Genomic DNA, 23276 nt, shown 5'->3' with positions numbered 1-23276 from the left:
CTCGCTCCGATCAAGACATCTCTTTTACTTTTTGATAATTATTTTTGACATGTGTATCGCGTTCCTTTCTTTATCAAATTATTAGAAAATTACTTTTTATTACTTATAAAGTTTTTCTATGTATCACTTATTCTTATTTTCTTATTCTTACGCCGTTTCAATGTTTTATTCTACAACTATGTATTTGCAAATTATTTCTACAAGTTTGGATAACTATCATTAATTTGTATACAGATATCTCTAGTAAAGAAATACATTCGAGTTCGCAGAGTTCCTCTTGCATAGGTCAAACCTTATGCCGTTAACGCAAGAGTAACGCATCGGACAGCACAGCGTGATAGAGCTCCAAGTCAGACGCCGAGCTCGCTGACGCAGCTGCAGTTGAATAAACATGGCTCGCTCGCGCGTGCATCGAACAACGAGCGGATGAAGGAAACATATCCTCGCGCGCGGGGGACGACGATGCGTATGTACACAGTCGCACGCGCGACGATGCATCCAATGTAAATAATAAAAGAGCGAGCATCATCATCGGGAACGTGCGAGTGCGCGCGGATCTGCCGATTACGCGCATGAACGGCCATTAAAAGCGGCGAGGAAGGAGAAGAAGCAGCGGGAGGAGAAGGATGAGCGAGAAGTGATCGTTCGTTATGGTGCAAAAAGTGGATGCGGTATCCGCGAGCAAAGGTGGAAGAAGGAACCGAGAGGGCGATCGAAGCGAGCGCGGGTTCGGGATGATGGTTTGTACATGTCCTAAGTCCTAAGGGCGAACAAGTTTTTCGCCACGAGAATAAAGAGGACCTTTACGAGATGGCAGTGTAATTATTTCATACATTCCGTGCCGCTGTTGTCATAATGTAATTAAATCTTGATTGGTCGGCTTAAAAAAAAAAAGTCCGCGCTTAGAGAATGAAATCGCCACGTATCAAATGTAATTAGAAGACATCGGGGAAAGGACGACGAGCGTTCTCGTACACAGCCTGGACAGCCTGGACTTGGCTCGGACCAAGCCTAGACTAAGACAATCGATTGAAGAAGCACAGCTGGCTCTCTAGTTCTATTTGGATCTCAAGCGGCTCAAGCGGACTTATTAACCCTAGAGTTATGGGTCACAGGAGAATAGATAATCGCTATTCCATGAAGCGTGGAGTCGTAGCTAATCGCGCTCGTTTGAAGCGACTAGACGTATTCGATATTATTGCTAGTATCGGCGGCATTCATTAGTCACCATTATTGATTAATAGAATCATGATCCTCTTGCAAACGCGCGATTCCGCGCGCATCGTAAAACTAACCAGATTGCACGAGATTCGCAAAAGGAGAAATAGAGACAGAGACAGAGAGACAGAGACAGAGACAGAGACAGAGAGAGAGAGAGAGAGAGAGAGAGAGAGAGAGAGAGAGACGCTTAGGATATCTCGATAGTATCCGAGCATGTTGATGTTTTGAAATATCGATATTTAAGAGGCAATGCTAAACAAAGAAATCAATGAATTTTTATTTGTGTTTATTCAGAAATATTTTTAAAACATATTAATTATATATTTGCATTGCCCCATAATTTCTATATTATATGTATATTTGTATATATGAATATTTATATGTATATTTTGATATTGTAAAAAATTTTATTCTTGATTTTATATATATATATTGCAAATGCAATGTATCGCGCGCATAAAACTTGTGAAATATTAATTATAGAGTTGCATCAATATTCGCGATGTAGGCGCGCGGGAGTTAAATTTTCCAATTCAATTTAAGTTAATTTCCCAATTCAAATTTAATTCTATTTCAATTTAAACGTTCTACGTATTTGGAGAAATTTTTTCAGTGATCAAAGACTGTTGCATTCGAATAACGATAAATCGACGAAGGCGAAATTATCGCATAGTCGTCTGGGTAAATTTTCATAAAATCCGTTTAGGATAGGCGCGTTAGAGATTTTGGAGGGCGTTAAGGGCGTACGCGTGCTCGATCAACGTCGATGCGTAGCGAGAGCGCTAACAAATGTCCTTTACCGTCAATAGGGGAGAACAGAAAACGGGACGAGCACACCGAGGGGTGAACTAACAGAAGGGACATACGCGGGATAGGGCGCAGGAGAGCAAGAGCACGTGGTGAAATTCTTGGTGCGCGCAAAAGCGTGCGCTTTGAATGGATGCCGATCCTCCGTTACGATAATGAGTAGCAGCCAAAGAAGAAACAACAGCGAGGGAGAAAGAATACGTCCTAGTAATATTTTTCCCCAGCATCGGTGATTCCCGACAATCGAAAATACTCGCGCTAATTGGATCGATTAGCGATAACAAAGCAAAAATACTGTCAATGAAAATGTGTCATCTTAAATTTAATTAGAAAAAGAGATCGCGTGTCTCTCTCATACGCGAGACGACTTTTGTATATATATTTAATATATTTATATTCCTCGTCCGGATGTGTCTTTATATAGATCTATCTTTAATAGATATTAAATATTTAAAATAATTGTGTGTGTGAAAAATATAGTTTTGATTAAATGTTTGTTGGAGAAAAGTCGTGTAACATGACTGTCGCAACAATGGACCAGAGCACGTACACATTGGGCATTACGAGTTTCCCTCTCGCTAATATATTAGTACGATTATATTATAGGTTATGTAAACGTTCTCTCTCGGCACAATGAATCGAAGAAGGAAATGATTGAGAGACAATTTCTACTCGCGCTTCAGACGCTTCGTAGAACGTGATCCACGTGAGGGATGTGTCATTTTCGGTTCCGTTGTGTATGTGTGTGCGAATTTCGCACGTACTCCAAATATACCTGCTATTGTACGATACAATGGACGTCACCCCTGGAGTTTTTGCTTCTTCCTCCTTAATCTGCGCAACCGCTAAAACAAGACTTGTCCTCCACGAAAGAGCATTTGTCAGTGCTCGAATAAAGAGAGAAGAGAGAAAGAGAGGACGGAAGGATGTATAACGGGGATAGAAATTGGTGCCAAAAGTCGCGGCTTTCTCAGAAAATCCTCGACGATCTCGGGCTTCCTATCGTCTCCTCGATGGGAGGGAATGTCGTCGGTTAAATAATTCATGAGCTTTCGTGGCGAGATGAATTCCAACGAAATATTTGGTAACACAATACAGAATATTTATAAGCACGTAATTTACCCAAGATCGATTCGCGCGCGAGCATTGTCCGGAAAACAGGAATTTTCGCTTGTTCATCGCGAGGTCGCGATCGATCTCCCGACCTGAAGAAAGGAATCTCTCAAGAGATGAAAAACGTTTCGGGCAATAAAATTGACACGTTGTTCGCAGACTTTCGGTACGAATAAAGTACGTATAAAGAAGGAATATAGGCAGAAGAGGAGGAAAGTCTGCTAGAGAGATTGGCGATCATCGGAGTGGCCATCTGACGGAGTGGTTAAGAATTTGTTTGTACCAGCCAGAGCCACGAAAGAGAGTGGCTTCGATCGTCCTTTTCCACGTGGACGATACCGCCTTCGGTAAATGCCTTCGTCACGCGAGGGGTGAAACCGTTTATAGTCTACAAGGAAGTCGGTCTTTTTCTCTCTCTTTCTCTCTTTTTTCCCCAGCGCGCGCGCGCGCGCGCGCGCATCCCCCTGCGGCCCTAGCGTCCCTCCAAGGCGGCCCCATCGAGAGGGGGTAGCTTGGCTCGCTCGCCAGCCAGCGCTCTTGCGCATCGCAACCTTTCCTCCGCCCGGTCCCGGTCTTATACGCTGCCGTCGTGAGAACGATAATCGTTTTATCCACATGAGAGCAACGGGACGTGTATCACCTGTTCGTTTTCTCAAACCTTCGCTCGCAAGTGATCGCTCGCCCCCCGCCTGGCGAAAAACTTAACTTTCGTAGAGTCGAGTAGATATTCGAGTTCTGTTTTCTATATATTAACTTTTTTTCCCGGAGAGTCATAATGGTGAGGATTAAATAAGATAAAAATATCGAAATGTCGGGGACATGTGCAAGTTGATTATCTATCGTGTTGGACTAGATGAGAAAATAGAACGAAAAAGTACGGTCTTTCAGTGTATAATTAAAGAGGACAGTTTCAATTAAAAGAAAAAAGAAGAATGACACAACTAGCAAAGAACAAATTTCTATTCTTAAAATATAGTTGCGAATTAAGTTGGTATGTGTACATAAACTCGCGAGACGCGACAAAAGTACTTGTATACAAATCGATAATAAAGCCACGGTTGTTCCTATTTTTACTATGAAGAATCGCAATCAAGATAAAATGAATCTCGAAAGATTTCATTTATCGATCACGATGAGCGTTTTTTTCCACAGACATGCTCGTTACGAAAGAACGATCTGCCCTCGCTCGATCAACAGCATCTCGCGGAATCGATTGAAAAATACGCAAATACGATAAATTAATTTATATCTTGCTTCACAAAAATCAATTTTTACAATATTTATTAATCAATAAATCGATAATTCCGCTGAATATGTTTTATTGTTCCAAATTTAAAAAAAATTTGGTTCTCTCTTGTAATTATGCGTCATGAAATCGCGAAGCAAAATAATGCACTTTTCTTTTTGATTATTTACATCTCGTTTTAGAGATGCAAGATAATCATGCTGATAAAGCTCGTTCGATATTACAATGTATAAAGTCAAAGTTTGCGATTCGAGCGGTTAATTACCGATTGACCGTTCACCCTACAGCAACTACCTGATCGAATAAGCAGCTAACGAAATTTCCGGCTAATTGAAACCGCTATGAGGCAGCCGCTAGCATTCCGATACACACGCGTTTGGCCGTTCTTTCGATCGATCGGTATGATTCGCGATATACGACGACGATTCAACGTGCGAGAGCGACGGCAGTGATAGTCATTCTGTACGTCTATATGTTTCTGGTCTCCGCACCCCGTACACACACACACACTCTCTCTCTCTCTCTCTCTCTTTCTCTCTGTCTCTCTCGTCCTTTAACGAGGCTGGCCGAGGGTCGATCCCCGTTCGACATGTAAATGTAAATGTAAATGTTGAACAAGATCCCGCCAGGGTTTCCCAACCTCGAACACAGGGTGCGTCAACGAACTAATGTGCTGCTAGCGAGAGAGAGAGAAAGAGAGGGGAGAAGAGAGGGGAGAGAGAGAGAGAGGGAGAGAGAGCAGTTCTGAGAGCCACTCGCGTTGGGGACACTCGGTAACTCCTCTCCCCTTCCTCTGTGTGTGGCAAGAGTGTTGCGACCATCTCCGACACAGTTGGCAGTGGTGATCAATCTTACTCTTGGAGACCAAAGACACATTCCAACCGCGCGCGCGGCCGCCCACCTCTTCTCTCTTCTCTCACATGCGAGAGAACAATAAAAGCCGAGCAATAAAAAGCCCCGGCAACGATAACGCGGCCACCTTGGACGCGCCGATCGCGTTACGATAACGCACCTTCGAGAGGTTGACTCACTATCGCGCGATTGCCGTTCTTCGTGATGTTCCGTATCTTTTTAATAGTGCAAGCTTTTAATTATTCTTGTATTAGATCAATATTATCGGTATTAATTTTAATAATGTTCCGGTGTTAAAATGTGTAATAATTTTAGTAATTTTATTAATTTCCAATAAATTTGGAATCGAATTTTCTCTTTTTAAAATGTCAAGGCAATAATAAACTCTTTTTTAATTACTCAAGCGATTTAAAATCAGTAACTAAAGACGATAACGGAATGTTTATCACTTGGATATGATATGAGCATTGTGTCCCGATATAAAACTAATTGTCGATCGATTGAAATACTAAGTATGAGATATCTTTCGTGTGATGGAAAATAGCTTGGCATTTTGCCAAATGTTAAATACGAGAGCGCCTCTGGCAACGTTTAGTGGCGTAGGGTAATTTCCGGAAACAAGGATGAGAACCGCTTGGGATTTCAGTGGGCGGCGTTGGTCCCCTCATCAAATGCTTGTCATACCGTTCTTACCCTCAAACTCCGGAGCCTAACGGATCCCAACAGCCGAGTAAAGCTCGTACCCCGCACCCCCGTATACACAACGAGAAAGAGGATTGTGTATGTGTATGTTTGTGAGTATGCATGTAGTGGAAAGCGGACTCGACTACCCCAATGGACACCGTGGACCGACGCTTAAAAAGCCATAGGCCGGAGCGATACGCCCCTGCGGATGGATGGGAATTATGCCGCTAAAACTCACCAATTACGAGACCCGAACGGCTCGCTTCCTCTCTCGTCCGCGACCTTCCTTTAATCTTAAACGCACCAAGTATCTTCTCCAAACACGCGGAGGGAAATGAGTAATTAGTTTCCAACGGGGTTTCAAATTTACAACTATAAAACATTAATGCGAACGCTATACTTAACTATTAACTATCGTTTAAAATTCTTATGGAGTATTATTTTCGAAAAAAAACAAAAAAAATACTTTTTAAAAAATATCTCGATAAAATATGTATATAATTTTAAATGTAATAACTAAATTATCAATCTTAATTTAATAGAGAGAGAGAGAGAGTATGTAAATGTTTTAAGCATAATTGTCATAATCTCTTTTATTTTAATAAAGAAAGAGAATATAAAATTTATAAATAATGATTGCAATACAATTTCGAATAATTGGAATTTTATTGATTTATGACTCAACTGATGACGACGAAATGAAATGACAAGATGGACCTCTTGTAAAATGTAAAGCAGAAAATCGACGCCTTCTTTTTGCAAATATGAGAGATCGTGCAATCACGAGGTCGTGCAATTGGAAACGCTCGAAGAAGCGGTTACTCTCCAGCCGGGCGTCAGCGATATAACGTGTATTTACGGCTAGGGTCAAACAATGGTATAGAGAGGACGAGATGAACAGAATCCCTTTCGATGTATCATAGTCCATTATCCGCAGTGGTGAAAAGGACCATTCGTCTGATTACGATTTTGCGAAATCCCGCACACACCCACGTGACGGATTAATCAGGGGAAACCGCGCGTCGTTTCTTGCCTTCTCCGCTATTAATTAATCCCCACGATTAATCACTCTGGGTACTTTTCATCGGACGGCAAATCGTCCTTACTGGCGGCAACCCGTTACGAACAATCTCTTCAATTTTAGCTTATAAATAAACAAAAAAAAAAAAAAAAAAAAAAAAAAAATAAAGAATGAAAGATCGATGCATTAATATTGCAATTTAATTTATCGAAATTTTTTAATTATTCTAATTGTGAATGTCTTTTTATGTATAAAAGAAATCGGGTGAAATATGGTACACTTTCGAAAATACGATCGAGTATAAGTGACAAGTGCATCGTGAATAAATTTCATAGTCGTATCGTTCCAACAAAGTTGACGAACAACATTATACAGCGATGCGCTTAATACCCGCAAACAGAGTTAGTTGCGAGTTAGTATTTTAAGGTAGTTCTGGAAACACTTTAAAATCGGTCACGGTCTTTTCTACACTTTGCTGCCGGTACGCGCGAGGACCGAAATATGATCCTGAAAACTGTAAAGAAGGAAGAAGAATTTCGGTGTGTTCGGGCAGCGTGCGACAAGGAAGAAGCGAGAGTGGCCATAAAAACTTTGGAGCGTTTCCATCATTTCGAGAGAGGAAGTAAAACGCGTCGAGAAAGCGACCGTGGGGTTTTAGAGGGTTTTCAACGTTGGCACGAGCTTGTTACATAAATCGCGAAATGTTGATACGAAAATGAGGATATATTTTTATAACGCTCTTCTATCTCGCGCGTATCCTCTTAAATTCTACGCGAAGTAAGTTTAATGTGAAAAAACATTAATATGTGTGTATCCTTAATATCGCGTTTATACCCGTTTGTTTATTATTAAAAACAAAATGATACAAACGAGACATCTAATTATGTAAGTGTAATTATGTAAATTATGTAAAGTGGGAAAGAATTAATCTCTTGGAATATTAAGGGAGATTATTTTTCATCATATTATGCTCGAGCAACAATAATATATTTTTAGTCAACTTTATTAAATTTTGTAAAAATTCTCTTTCTCTCTCTGAAAGGAGTTTCCTTACATTTGCCTCTTTTTTTATTCCGCCCATGCAATTTGTTCCTGCGCATAGTTCCGTCTAGCCTGACTTTTCTCTCTTTCAAAGCACAACGAAGCCTCCGGCGAACATTTTCAATTTTCGCTCTTCGTACCAATTCGGACGAGCCATTCGGCGAACAATTAGTCGCCGAACGATTTGATTAGCGATTGTCATCGACAAATTTTTTTCCGTCCCCCGATACGCGGAAAAAGCTCACCGACCGACCGACCGACCGACCGACGGACAGATCATTTTCATGTGGCAATCCCAATTTTTTATTCGACCAATTACAACGTAATTCTTCAATCGCCGCGCGAATGCAGAGTCCCTCCAAACAATATTCCAGAGGCCGTGTCGTATCCGAGTAATTTTTTTTCAGTTAATTCTTTCTCTTCCCGAATATTCCTCCTTCGATATTTTTCTGTTACAAGCATTCACAAAACCAATCTTGCAACCAATAGATCGTTTACTGTGTTGACTATTAAAAAAATTCATCGTTCATATCTGTATATGTTTTATATAGCATTTATAAACAATTCTCAATAATGTACAAGCAAGATTCAACGCGTTTTGCAGCTATTAAATACTATCTATTTTCTCTCATAAACATGTACAAATAAATTAATACATATATATGTGTGTGTGTACGTGTGTTTATATGTAGATTGGAATAACTAAAACCTTGGCGGTGTATATGATAATCATAAACTAGAAAATCAAATACGTGTAATTTGAAAATACAGTTCCCATCTTTCTTTTACATGGGGGAGACAATAAAGCAATAAGCGGCGAGATTTTTGATATGAAATCCAGTGCGGGCGATCTCTCTATGAGAGGGCGAGGCGCGTAGAATCCGCGGAATCTGGAGCACGAAACGACACAGCGAACCGACACGAAAGGGCGCGGGAAGGCAACGCGCGCGGAGCAGGTCGGCGAGGAGGAGGATAAGGCCGAGAGAGCGAGGGAAAGGGAAGAGACAAGAAAGAGAGGACGAAACAAAGCGGCGTCCCTTTGTCCCGCTCTCGGTGCAGCTCGCATCGCCCCCGCGCTCTCGCGCTCAGCCAGGCGCATTTTGCAAAGAGCGCGTCGCGAGACTCTCTCTCTCCCGTTGTCCGCGATATTGCTTCCTACATTTGCGCAAACTATATCGTCACGGCAGAGGCATTGCTGGCTGCTACTGCTACTGCTGCTACTGCTGCTGCTGCTGCTGCTGCTGCTGCTGCTGCTACTGCGAGCGCTCATTCTCTCGCACTTTTGTTCGCTTAACTTCTAATGCACGCCCGCGACACGAGAGATAACTATTAATCAAAGACGTAAGCAGAGGACGGAGATACATGGGAGCAGGCAGGGGTATTCGCCTAGTTACGCCATCGGGTTATTAATTGCGATCCTATACCGCAAATTCTTTCTTTCTTTTTTTCTTTTTTTTTTTTAATTCTTGGCAAAAGCGACAGATGACTGAGAGAATAGTTTCGAATACGCTCGCGCGAATGACAGCTGACACGGTCATGCCACACGCATCCTCTTTTATTTCAGAGCGGAAGCGTCGCGATTCGATCGGATTATAAACGTCGCGAGGATAGGAGAAAGGAGGGAGAATCCCTCGCGCGCAGACGACTATTTTTTTCTACGAGATTGAAATTTATTCTTATCGCATAAAAATTGCGAATAAATAAAGGAAAAGTAGAATAATTGGAGTGTTTGTATAAAAAGAGTCATTATTTGTGTTTTATCATTTGTCATTGAAACATGTATACTGCCAACTAAGTAATTCTCCACTTTTTTTTTATCTATTGCAATGGGAAATTGCGAAAGCTGTCCCCCAGTCTTTTCCCCGATACTTTCTCCGACTTTTCTTCCCAATGTTCCTTGACTCTCTCTCGCTTTTTACAGTTTTCCAGACGCGCGTCCTGGAAAACAACGGACGACTCTCGCGAATAACTATTTCACCTTTTATTATCCTTCTTCGCGAAGGATCGGGTTACAGAATTACGAGCGTAACGCTCGCGCCAGCATGCATTCGTTTATTTGTTTGGCAAGGACTTCTTACATAGCGCGTCTAGTAGTCTTTCTTTACCGACGATCAGCTGTCAGGTGGAATAAGTGAGAGGCTCGAAAGGAGAGAAAAAAAAAGTGTGTGATTATACTTAAAAAATTACATGTATAAAAATTATTTCTTTCTTATTTGAATAATTAATATTACCAACGATGGAAGAAATATATTTTCCGTATTTATTCTCTGCGTCACGAATATTTCAAATGGCATCTTTATCCTAAATATAGTTTTTTTTATGATATTGAGGCGATAAATCAAAATTTTTTCAACGTAGTAATAATTATAAAAATATGACATTTACATTCGTTTTTACGTCGAGTCAGCCATTTATGACAAATTCGCCTTACGTCGTACATTAATAAAGCACGAACCTTCATCCCACGTCAGACATTTGTCGGCCGCATCTCCCGACCGCAAAGAGAAGAATGTAATAAATAATCGCCAAATGACCGCGCGTAAATAGTCGATCATGCGCCGCGACGATTACGCTTCATTATGCGTCCGCTATTAATAGCAACAGTCGACAGTGTTACCGCTTTCTTCGCAACGTTATTACGCGTAATCTATATCACAGTTAATTTCCACTCATTTCCATTAAAAGCTCGCTAATAATGCGCTATTACCGGCAGAAAGAAGACGCCCTTCGAACGGCACGGAAGCAAAAGACACTATATTTAATCGTAATGCAAGGCTAGGTAAAATTTCTTCAGCAACACGCAACGCATATCTCTCAATTAGTTTCCCGGATTAAATGATAACGTTCGCAACGATATCTAATTTCGTTTTCTTAAATCAATCATGTCAACTGCGATAATATATTGTCAATCGTTTACGCGCGATCTTAAAGATAGTATATCGTACGTCGTTACTACAATCATCTGGTTGTTGATAATACATCTCGAGAATACTCGTAAAGAAATGATGAAAAAAAAAAAAAACATGTATATAACTTTTTTACAATTCTCTTTTCTCGGGTCAATTATGTCATTCTATTAATCACCGCGATAATCATCAGCAGTTTCGCGTGAGCGTTAAGAGGAGTACAATCATCGTATACGTATCATCGTCACTCTATCGCCTCGGGACAAGTGCTCGCGGAGAAATTATCGAGCTCACAACGACGCTTAACTTTTGTGATTCTTCTTCCTAGGTCAATTACGTCGTTGTATTATTAGTCATCGCGATAATTATCGATATTAAGACGAATATTACAGCGCGTTATCGTCGCGCGCTTCGAGTATACTTGTCGAAGAAACGATCGAGTCACTTTGTGCCCCTTGAGCAGAGCGGCGCCACATCAGCGTCAATAAGCAAACGAGTGGTGCCCACATATCGCCCATTGGCCGGTTCTATGAACGGCAATTGTTGTACGTTGACTTGCGGGGGCTCTATAAATAATCCCCACAATTTCTGACGGCCGCCTCTGTCTGTCTCCCCCTCTCTCTCTCTCTCTCTCTCTCTCTCTCTCTCTCTCTCTCTCTCTCTCTCTCTCTCTCTCTTTCTCACTATGTCTGTATGTCAGTAAATTCGCCGGTGGTCTCGTTTCGTCGTAAGGAACTTTGAGCTTGTGCGACGCGTGAAATTGTGACAGTAAAAAGAGTGGCACGAGCGGAGGAGGCGGCGGAGGAACGTATACGAAGGGGGAGGGGGGAACAATCAAACATTCTTCGAATTAGTAACGCAAAGTGCGAGAACGGTCGGCTCGACTCCCACGTGCTCTTTCGCTCTCGTGCCCGCGCCAACGGTAATTACACTATATTACCCTTTGACGCTCGTCATAATGAATAACGCTAAATAAAAATGTTGAGAATAACAGTGTATACGAAGATATACAATAGTGCTACGGGAAATTCGCAACTTTAAACGTAAGATTGATAAATGCGTAGACCAATTGCTGCGTAAATCTTAGTGATTTAAAAATGTTTGCACGTTAAAATTCGTCGGATTAAAGTTCGCTTTACGTTAAGCGAAGAGTAGAAATATATTATTCGTCCATCTTTTTTTTAAAACTAAATTAATTCAGATCTCTCGAGCTTTCATTTTTCTTATTAATATATATCCAGCTTTTTATACGCTCCAAGTTTTTACATCATAAGTGGCACTATTGATTTTTTTGCAAGCGAAGAAAAAAAAAAGGAAAGATGCGAGTGTACTTACGGGAGCGGCGGGATGTCTCGCCGGCGCGGGGTACATCTTAGTCTTGGGCAATTGCTTCTTAGAAATCGCTGCAGCATCCACGATACACTACGCACACGATCATTTCACCATGTGTTCGTAGACTCGAACGCATCCTCGTGATCCGGAAGGGACTCCATTTGACGACAGTCGCAGTTTTAGATCGATCTTCTCTTCATGCACTGTTCACAGCACAACGCGATTCATCGCGGTTACTTTATCGCGAGCTCGGGTACATTTTTTCATCGATTAATCTGTACGAAAACGGGAAACGATCTCGCACGAATCTCGTTCAAGTTCGACTTGCGTTTTCACAGACACTTTTTTTTTTTTTTTTCGAAAATCTTCGTAATTTCTCGCGCGTCGTTAATTACTTTACACGTCGTGGAATATCTCCATTTCCCTGAAATTGAAGAAAAATTTATTCTTTACATTTTACTTTTACTAAAATATTATTGTTATATTAAATTTGCTTATATGATTTAATAATTTCTGATAATGTTCTTTATTCAAGACTGAGATATCGAAATATATTTGTTCGCCGGTTGCCATTTAAATTTTTCTTTCTCTCGAGAAATAGTGCTGGGAAAAAAAGTATTCTCTATTAACCGCGCTGTATCTCGCGGGGACCATGCGTTCTCATTTCGTCGGCGCGGCGCGCGCGCGTGTGAGTGTGAGCAAAGCTTTACGATGGCGCGAGCGATCAATTTATCGTTCGATTTATACTAGGAACGTAAACTGCGCGCTCCATCGCTGCTCCAGGAGCATTTATCCTAATCTCCGAGGCGTGTTTCGAACCCGGAGACAAAGAGTAAGAAAAAAAAAGGGGAAAGAAAGAAAGAAAGAGCTGCGACGCGACGCAACCAAGTAGGATAGAAAAGGAAAAGAAAGCGCGCCCAACGTGTGTGTGTGTGTGTGTGTATATATATGTATCCCGGGTGCAAAGCTGCCGGCTGAGCGCAACGTCACGTTCCAGGATCTACGACGCATTGATTACAATGCAATTTTCAATGGACCACGGCGACGGCCGCACGGTGCATTACGAGCGACGGCGAACGAGAGAAGGCTCGGCGCTGCGACCATTATCGCAAACGTGTCAAACATGTCGAATAATTCCCGCAATAAAACATGGCGGAGAAAACCAAGCGAAACGATCGCGCGCAATTCTTACTTTGCGCGCGACGGTGGACGATGAATTAAGGAGGAATTGGATGGATCAGCTACGTCAAAATTTAATAAATCTAATACATTTTGAGATTCATGAATTTGACATTGCGCATATAATTTAATCTCAAAATCGTACCACGACAATTTTATTGACTATACACGAAAATTTATGAAAATAAAGATTTTAATTCTACAGGGCAAATCTTTACTTCAAATCATAAATTAATTATTAATTTTATATTTTAAAAGGCTAAAAGTGCTTTGTGTGTGTGCGCGCAATGTCAAAAATTAAAAAAAATCTCGAAATATATTAGATTTATTAATTTTTGACATAGCTGGTCCTCCTTAAATAAATCAATACGAATCAATCTATATATGCGAATATTCCAATACTGTTTCGTTGCACATCATACAATATCTAATGACGACGACGACGACGACGACAACGACGCGATAGAGAACGGGTAGGAAAGCGCACGCTAAAGCAACCGTGCAAATATTCGAGCGATGGATGGATGCACCGGTCGAGCTGGCGACGTTATGCTAGGTTAGTTTAGGCCATAGCTTAATTTCCAAGTAGAGAATTGGCCATTCAACAACGGCGAGGGCGCGCGGACGGATAATTTGCGGTGCTCCCCTTCGCGCTCTCTCGTAGATTGCCGTGCGCGATTTCAGAGCCATTTATTTTAGCCGCATCGCGCGCCGTAGGGGCGTGTCGCGGCCGCGAATTACGGAAAACATTTTTGCGATTTGTACGCTCTCCCCCAAAGAGACAGGTCCGCATCCGCGTCCGCGTCCGAAAAGCAACGTTCGCGTGGCCGGGCGAATAACGTTGTCTATTATTTTCACGCTTTTACCGCGCCGGCCGCGCGCGATCGCATATACATGACGCGTCATTACGGGCTCTTTGTAACGCGGGATGATGTTTCGTGTAACGCACAAAATGGAGTCATATAACCGCGTTAACAGTCCATTCTCCGCGGATAATGTATTTCGCGAACGAATACATATATAGGTATAACACGCGCGTGTATAAATACATATACGTACATACATACATATATATATATATACATATATATTATATATACACGTATTTATAAACACACGTGTATAATGCGCGCGTGCGTCAGCGTGAAAAACTCACCCAGGACCAAATTTGAGCCATTATTTCCATCAATTTGTAGCAAATGCGTTCGGCGGGACGATAAAAACTTTTCGGCTTGATATACATATACATATATATATAAAGAAATTGCCAACCGTGACATGTTACTCTGTGTTACGATCCTAGCCTGTTGCTTGAAGTAAAATGAGCAGCAGGCGAAAAGGGCGCGCATAAATTATGGCATGGTTAGACTAGCCGAGGATACCGTTTGTATATATATGTATGTGTGTGTGTGTGTGTATATACGCCCGACGTGTGACGTCGCGACGCGTCTCGGTCCCGTCGGCAAACACCACCATCGCCGCCGAGCAAAATTAAATTCATCCCCCCCCCCCTCTTCCGCCCCTGTATTTACACAAACGTTGAAAAGTTTTCCCACGCTCTATTGTCTTGCGAGGCAATGGAGTGCAGTGTGAAACGATCGGCGATCTAAAGCGCCGATAATTTCGGTGATTTCAGATTTCGATGCGATAAATCACCGCCCTCCCCACCAATTGTGAGACACTTTTACACCCAAAGAATGAGAGCAGTTACGATTTTAAAAAAAACTCGAAAAATTCCAATTCCCGAAAGAGCTTTTGCCCCGAGCTTGTCCGTGTTGCGGAGAAAAAAGGAGCCGGCGCGGGTGGTTCGCATGGAATGAACGAGCCGTGGAGGAAGTTATAACGAATCTCTCGCGTAATCGGCCTTCGGCCCGATCCTTAACCGCCGGTGATTTCTTTACCCTCTCGATCGTTATCGCGACATGGCCGAACGGCGGCGCACAATGCCGCGCGGATTAAAGGATTCTCCACACCAGACACGCCGGTTCCGCGCTTTAATTATCGGGTACCGCGGGTGATACCGCGCGCGCCGTTTACGAGTCCCGCGATTTCGTTATGCACGCACGCTGCTATGAACCGCAGTATGCGAAATTCGTCGTTTGTTCGTTCCACGATAGAGACATAGATTCTGTTTTATATTGTCCTAGAAATTCCATTAATTTTTGCGCAAAACTAGTTCGAATAAAAAATATATACAAACTTTAAAGCTATGTATGGTTCTCTAAATAATAAAATTATGATTGTAAAATTAATACATTGCGATTAAAAATAATAATGTTGATGCAAATAAATAATATTTAATATGTAAAATTATAATTTATATACTTGTTGCAACTATTTTGGTTAATGTAAAAATATACAAATTGTAATATATATATATGTATATAACAATTGAGATATATTTAGTGATCGCGACACATTTTTACATGCTATACTTTATTATAGTATTAAATCGTCAATTTTATAAACTGCAAAACAGATCGTTCGTTCGCGGCCGGCAGAAAAGGAAAAATTCAATTGTCTTGGCGATAAAGCTAATAACTCCAAGCCAGGGTTACGCGACGGTGTGTCCTAATATTCCGCATACTTACGATACGGCCGATCGTGCCTCTATTAGCGATGCGACGACGACGCCAACTTGATAAAATGCATGTCGTCGTAAAGAGCCTTATCTCACAATGGACGATAATTATACAGCGAGAGAAAGAACTTAAATGGCTCGCAGAAGTAGTTGAGAATGCGCATGTGTAAAAATTTTCTTTGATCAGAGCGTATTATTAATTGTAATTTCTCGCATAAACAGTGAAAACTATTAAACTTGTACTTAAACAAAGATTACGAAATTTTGTTTATAGACAGCGGATTAATATATCTAATTGTGTCATTCCGCCAATCTGAATCATCAATTCATTTGACAAACATTCGAATTATGCTTCTAATAAAACAACTTTTTTTTTTTCCCCAATAAATTTTCCAAAGTTCACATCTAAATGGCACAATACTAACTAAAGTTTGCAGCAAAGACAGTATGTAATTTACGAGATATGTATGTAAAAGTTTCGCAAATCGTGCACGATAAAGAAAACGGATTGTTAATCTCCAACGATTTTACGAGACGTGTACGTCGATTACCTCTCATCGAAACATCATTAATCCCCGTTCCTCCTTCTCATTAGCTCTCGACTAGCTTCAACGTTGAGATTCTTACCAATAGAAACAGCAATGGTCTAATTAATTTAATTACTTGCTTCATGCTCCAAATCCATAAGTAGCACCAGTATTAAGAGATATAAATGGAATTGTTATTATCGCATGTAAGATTCGTTATTTTTTTATAGAAAAATAAAATGTATTGTTAATTAAAACTTTTCAACGTATAATTCGACGTATTCAATTATTCAATATTTTTTCCCTTAATATTAGTAATGTAAGAAAATTCTTTTTTATTTTAAATTTAATAATAAATTGGTTATATTTACAAGCATCAAGAATTAATTATTTAGATATTTAATATGAAAAATTGAGAAATTATAAGAAAAGATCTCTCTCTCTCTCTCTCTCTTTCTTGATGGGAATGGAAATTGATTCTAAATTGATCAAAGTATGTCCGTTCGAAAGCTAATCTAAGACACTATTATATTGCTAAATTATCTTTCCGATAATCTATTAAATATTTTACGATAAAACAAAATATGAAAACATTAACATTTAATCGTGAAGAGATAGTTCTTGGAATATAACCATATTTTGATCTAATTGTAGTCATATAAATGCATTTACGTATGTTCACATTGTTATGACATTGAATCATTACCGAGCTTAATCACTCCAGTGTCCATCTGCTCGATAATCTATTAAGCGTGTCGAGATAGGATGCGATCTACACGTCTACGCCAAGGATCGTTAAACGAGAAGCAAAGATTCGGAGCGGATCCAGGGCCGGTTGTTTGAAACTCAATTAACAAGGCCGAGTTCGGTTCGGCGCAACGGTTTCTCGGAAGAGATCGCGTGCCTTATCGATCAAGAAGCATAATGCAGAGAATTAAGCTTCGATCGGTAGAAAGAGAGAGATTAGTTTTTGCGGACGGCTCGCCGCCGCGATTTTCGGCTTCCCCCGTTTCACGAAAGATGATCGAACACTGTAATTATTACCTGAGCCGGCCATATCGAAAGCGAGAGATGAACGACATAACCTTAAAGCGACGCGCGTCGCACGAAGCGAGAAAGTTGTCTCTCTTGCTCGTCGCGAAAGTAATAATCCACCGTCTCTATTATCTGCGCTTTGTCGATACGTCGCGTTGCGTCACGTTCGCGAAGTTGACCGCATAACTAACGAGGACACGTGACTTCGCACGCCGCTATCTATTGCAACGAACTTCCGCGCGGCTCAACTCGTTTTTTAATCGAGATTCTCGTGCCTGGTCAAACAAAAAATTAATTACGATAGAAAGAAAAAGAGAGAAAGAGAGAGAGAGAGACAGAGTGTTGATACACGCGCAATCTAGCATACCTCGAAATATCCATCGCAAGTGGCGATTCTAGATCCTCGGCGTGGTACGAATGTAGGCACGATGAAATCCATCCGACGCTCGCGTCTCCGTCGTTAATCTGTCTTGGCACTGCGGTGAAAAAGCACTCGCGTTTCCTGCCGTACACTCTCTTCCTGCGCCTCTCTCTTCTCTTGTGCGCAAATCGCTCCGTCTGGCACTGACACTTTCGTAGGAAGACGCATGCACAAAGTCAACACACGTCTACGTCGAATGTGTACGTGTACGACGATCACCGCGACTGGGAGACGAGAACGGGAACGGAGAAGGAGAACGAGCGAACGTCGCGTACGTCCACGCCGCGCAACGTACGACGCTCGACTGCGAGTGCGAGCCTGCGAGCTGCGAGCCGAGTCCGAGTAGTAGTGGATGACGGGGACGTGTGAACGCCGCTTGCCGCCGCCACCAACACACCGATGAGCGACGACTGACGACCAACACTAAAACCGCCGCGACGAGTCCACACCGACGCATCAATGAGAACGAGCGTACCAACGTACACACGCGCACGGACAGGGACAGACACAGAAGCAGCACCGAGCACTGAGCACTGGCAGCTACGCGCCGTCTCGTTTCCACCGCAAGCTGTCCTACCCCCATCCGTTGTCCTCCCCACTCTCCTGCGCACGACGCACGAGTCAAGGGCGTCGACCGACGGGGGCCGGGGGCGAGAGAGCTCTCAGTCGTCTTTTCGGAGTTTGTGGGTTACGAATAAGAGGCTCTGTATCTTTCTTTCTCTCTGTCACGTCGCTCTTTCCACAAAGGCCGTTAAAAAATTCAATCTACATACTACTCGTAGCTATCTTTATATCAAACGCTCTTCTCCTTCTCTCTCTTTCTCGTGTCATTCGTCGTGACGAATTTCGATTACAATTTATAAGATATCGGTATATAGTATCTGTCAAATTTCTCCAATGATCACTCGACGCCAACAACGATCAAATTGTTTCTATTTCTATTTATAAATGCAACAGGCATTAAAACTTTAAGGAGGAACTGGAGAGATAAACCTTTTTAAATAGTATTTTAATAGTATCTGATTCATCCAGTTCCTCCTTAAATTTTAAAACGACAAAAATCGCAAACATAATACTGCGCCAATAATATAACGCGTTAACATAATTGAAAATTGAGTATGCAATAAAAAACTGCGTTAGACCTTTTTCAAAATTGACCCTTGATAATAATCAATATAAATATATCAGTAGGTTCGAAATGGCGACTACTTGTCGGCAATCGCGCGAGATATCAACGCGATTCAGCGGCGCATTAAATATATTCTCCGTCGTGCTACCGCGTGCGAAAAGTTTCGAAAACTCTTTATCGACACCCCTGCTTTTCGCTGTCGCCCGCGCCGCCAACAGCATCTTTCTCTTTTCACCATTCTCGTGCCACGGATATACCCCGTGCTCTGCGGGGCGCTCGTTGCCGCCACCCGTCGCCGTCGTCGTCGTCGTCATCGTCGTCGTCCTCGTCTTCGTCGCTCTCTGTCGCGCTGCCGCGTTTCTTAATCCTTCCCTCTCTCGCCCGCTCACGCCCCCGCAATCCACAGATCGGAGGTGCAACGGGGAATGCCGTTTTTGCTAGATTGATGTCCTTATCTTATGGACAAACGGCACTAAATATAGAATGCTGGAAGAAAACTGTACAATTGGAAATGGAGAGAATGAGCAGGTTGCCGCAGTGTAGAAGATAATAAACTCTAGGAGGAAGCAGTTATATTGATATAATTCCAACTGGATCATACAACGCAAGTATTTATTTTGTTTCATATATGTATTTTTGAAATTATTTTATTTTAGTACTCACATTAAAAGGCTACATATTATTTTACATTTTTCTACTATTGATTACTCTATAAAACAGGAAAGAAGTTTAGGACTTAACTGTTATTTACACATATAAATCACATTGTTATATTTTAGTATATAAAACTTTACTAATCTCTCTTTCATGTGATTTGGAATATTGTTTATATATCGGCTATAATCCATTTCGCGAATCCTGAAGTTCAGAATGTCAGGTTATATTTATCCGAAATGGAACTAGCATATCAATAATCTTTATTGGTTTCTTTGAAGATATTTCCAGTAGAAATATTTCCAAAAATTTTATTCCTTTTCTATATCAAATATGTTTAATATTAAATATGTTTTATATCAGATATGTTTGTATTGTTGTGTATGTAGTTATATATATATATATATATATACATATATATATATATATATATATGCGATACGTACATAGGTGTGTTCGCTACAACTGCGACAGAGACGGAGCGAGTCAAAGTGGCGGAGAGCGCCGGACAACACGAGTCAACCGGCAACGTAAGTAGAGAGCTCGGCGTGGGTGTAACCGCCGCGAGCGTGTGGATGAGAGGAAAGCAGAGTGGGAGGGGAGGGTGGAAATGCGAGGGAACGCGCGAGCGCGTATACGATCGTGTGTAAAGTTGGCGCGCATGTATGTGTTGTGCTCATCATATTACACACCGCTCATGCATCGCGTCCGCGCGATGCTTTGAGGGCGCGCGCGAGGAGAGATGAATCCTCGATTCGGTTAAACGCCCGCCAACCCGGGGCGAGAGGGGGGATGCTCTAAATCAGGGCTGTCTACCTGAGCAGCCCGGCTTTTCGAAATTCCAATACTACGGGCGAGCGAGAGAGAGAGAGAGAGAACGGTGGGGACGGGATGAGAGAGCGACGGCGACTATTGCACCGATGCGTTTTCCTGCGGCATCTCGTCGCGAGATGTATGTCTTCCTCGCTGGTGTGATCGATCATGAATAGAAATCGACGGGATACGATGCCAGCATCGTGTTTCGTTCCGAGACAAGATAATGGAATCGGAGATATTGAAACTCGTAAGAATCAAAGTTCGAATATATATATGAGCGCCGTGTTATTTCCCCGCTCTTTTTTATGCTTTAAAGTTATAAAATATCGGAGACTGAAAATTAATCGGAAAATTCGATATTGTTTGAAAACTTGTAAAATTACACAATGATATAATTAAACGCAATTCGTAAGATTATGGCAAATTAAATGTTAATGGATAACGATGCCAACAAAACGTGTCACTAGAAAATAAGTGCATGTGTGTTTATTGGCAAGTATTCCGATGTATCAGATGCGTCGTTTTCTAGCTACCCACACATCGCGATTTATCATTACGATTTACACAGAATTTCTACCGTGAGAGAACTACTCATTGTATTTCAACCGCAATTGACTGTTATGCACATACGTATGTATGGAAAATTAGTCTCATTACTACATACATGCATATTATACGTAATATGTAGTTTCTACATTCGACGTATCCATTTATACACAACATTTATATATACTTTTTTTGAAAATGTTAGATAAATTTTTACTGGAATTTTTATTGGAAATTTTTACAGAGAAACGTGTGAAATGCAAAGCGTTTAAACAACGTTCATAGTATAATAAAACTGAAAGAAAATAACATCGGTTCTCAGATACGTATTATATTATCGCGTGTTTATTATTGTCAATGCCTAACACATGTTTATTGTTGTAAGCGCGGCAAGCTAATTCGCAATAAGCAAGTAGCCGACGATCGCGATGGAGTTTATAGTCGGTCATCACGCGTCGTGGACCGGACAAACGATCGCTAATCTACGCGTACGTGATCGCGATGCGAACGCGTCTGCTTGCCGTCGACTTATTGTCATTCGGTCTCAGTCCCAGTGTCGGCGGTGTCGCAATTTGCGAGAATGTGGTCGCCCGATAGTGTAGGATTGGATCGACGTCCGTCTCTTTCCATCCTCCGTCGCAAGCCGCAGCACTTTTGATTACGCACACGCACGTTTATTACAGGTACACTATACTGATCGAACATCGCGCCCATGTGAACCATTCGGCACGTGAATATGTGCGCGTGTGCGTATGTGTGTACGCGCGCGCAGAAGGAGTCTTTGCGAATGTGGAGGAGTTATTTGGAGGCAGTAGGGGAAAACAGCCGTAAACACAATTGGAAATCTTTCGTAAATACACTTCTGCGGTCGGTGTTCGCTATGGGATATATGTATATATATATATATATATATAAAGAAGAGTTACGGAAGCGATGTGAGTTACGGAAACGTGAATGAGAGATCATTTGTTTTGTCGTGGGAACTCTCATCCCTCGAGAGACATGTGAATATTAAAAAATATGCCAACTTTGTATTTCATAAAAGTCACAAACGGTAACAATTGTATTTGTTGCAGTAATGATGAGAGAAATCGAAATTTTCAGATCCTTTTTTCACACACACACACACACACACACACACACACACACACACACATATATATATATATATATATATCGTATTGTAATATAATAATAATTTGTGCGACACGTACTTGTAAATGTATTTCGAGATTTCCGAAAGGTCTGATTCTCGTTCTTATACTGAAAAAAAATCGCGTAGTCAGTTATTTACGGATCGATCGGAAAAAGCTTGAGAATTAATTGACTCATCGGAGTGACATTTCCTTCCGCGGTGACGCGCATGACGATTTGTTCGCAATTTGCATGATTTTCGCACGAAAGCAAAAACCGTACAACGTCGTTTCCCGCGTTTTCTTGTCGCGTGACTAATAACAAGCCGCTCTTCGAGTTAGTCCATAACAATTTGGTCGGTAATTATAGCGAGTAATACGTATTACACGGCTCTATCGCAGACTCGACATTGTCAAGAAAATCGATATCTATGCAAAGTACATGCGAGGTCATTGAGAAATCGTATGGACATATCTCTCATTGATTTACATTCATACAAATATAATCAACTATATTAACAAAAGTAGCATGTACCGGTAATAGAGAACCGAAATGATGCGAAAATTTATTTATACCATTTTACGGGACGTATGTACAGTTCGTAAAAAATTCACGCGGTGCTTTTCGTCAAACCGGAAGTAATTCGTTCGCAAGAATTTGTTAACACGAACTTTCTCGTCACGTATTCGGTTCGGTCGAGACATATCCGGGGAAAAGAATCCATCGTAAAAAGATTCCGACCCCTATGAAACTCGGCGAAACACGCGAACCGCCTTCGGATAATCGTCGCTCTGACGGAAAAGTTGGCTGTCGAGCTACGTGAAATATAAAGAGGGGCTAATAGGTCCGTCTTATCTCGACGGTACGCGGAATATTCAACTCGTTAACCCCCTCTCGTCCGGCTTGGAATACGTTTTACCACGGACGTGATATTGCAAATTATCGTCGAAAATTATCGTTTCGCGATAACTTGCTTTTTACAGGAAGTATGTAGATTGTATCAAAGTAGAAGAAGCTAAAGATAAAAAGAA

General features: G+C 41.5%; 1 protein-coding gene across 1 annotated transcript in view; it reads right to left on the bottom strand.

Moving 5' to 3' along the window:
- Nucleotides 1-18499, bottom strand: part of LOC115235418 (protein groucho-like) — a 68276-nt gene extending 49777 nt beyond the window's left edge. The window contains 2 exon segments of the mRNA XM_029807203.1: nt 12227-12647; nt 17913-18499. Coding sequence (XP_029663063.1) covers nt 12227-12262 — 36 coding nt within the window. The 5' untranslated portion in view covers nt 12263-12647; nt 17913-18499.
- Nucleotides 18500-23276: the final 4777 nt, after the last annotated feature.

The sequence above is a fragment of the Formica exsecta genome, unplaced genomic scaffold (assembly GCF_003651465.1).
Source record: "Formica exsecta isolate Colony F162 unplaced genomic scaffold, ASM365146v1 scaffold222, whole genome shotgun sequence".
NCBI lineage: Eukaryota > Metazoa > Arthropoda > Insecta > Hymenoptera > Formicidae > Formica > Formica exsecta.
Note: the sequence above shows the minus strand (reverse complement) of the source record. Positions and strands in the feature narration are given on the sequence as shown.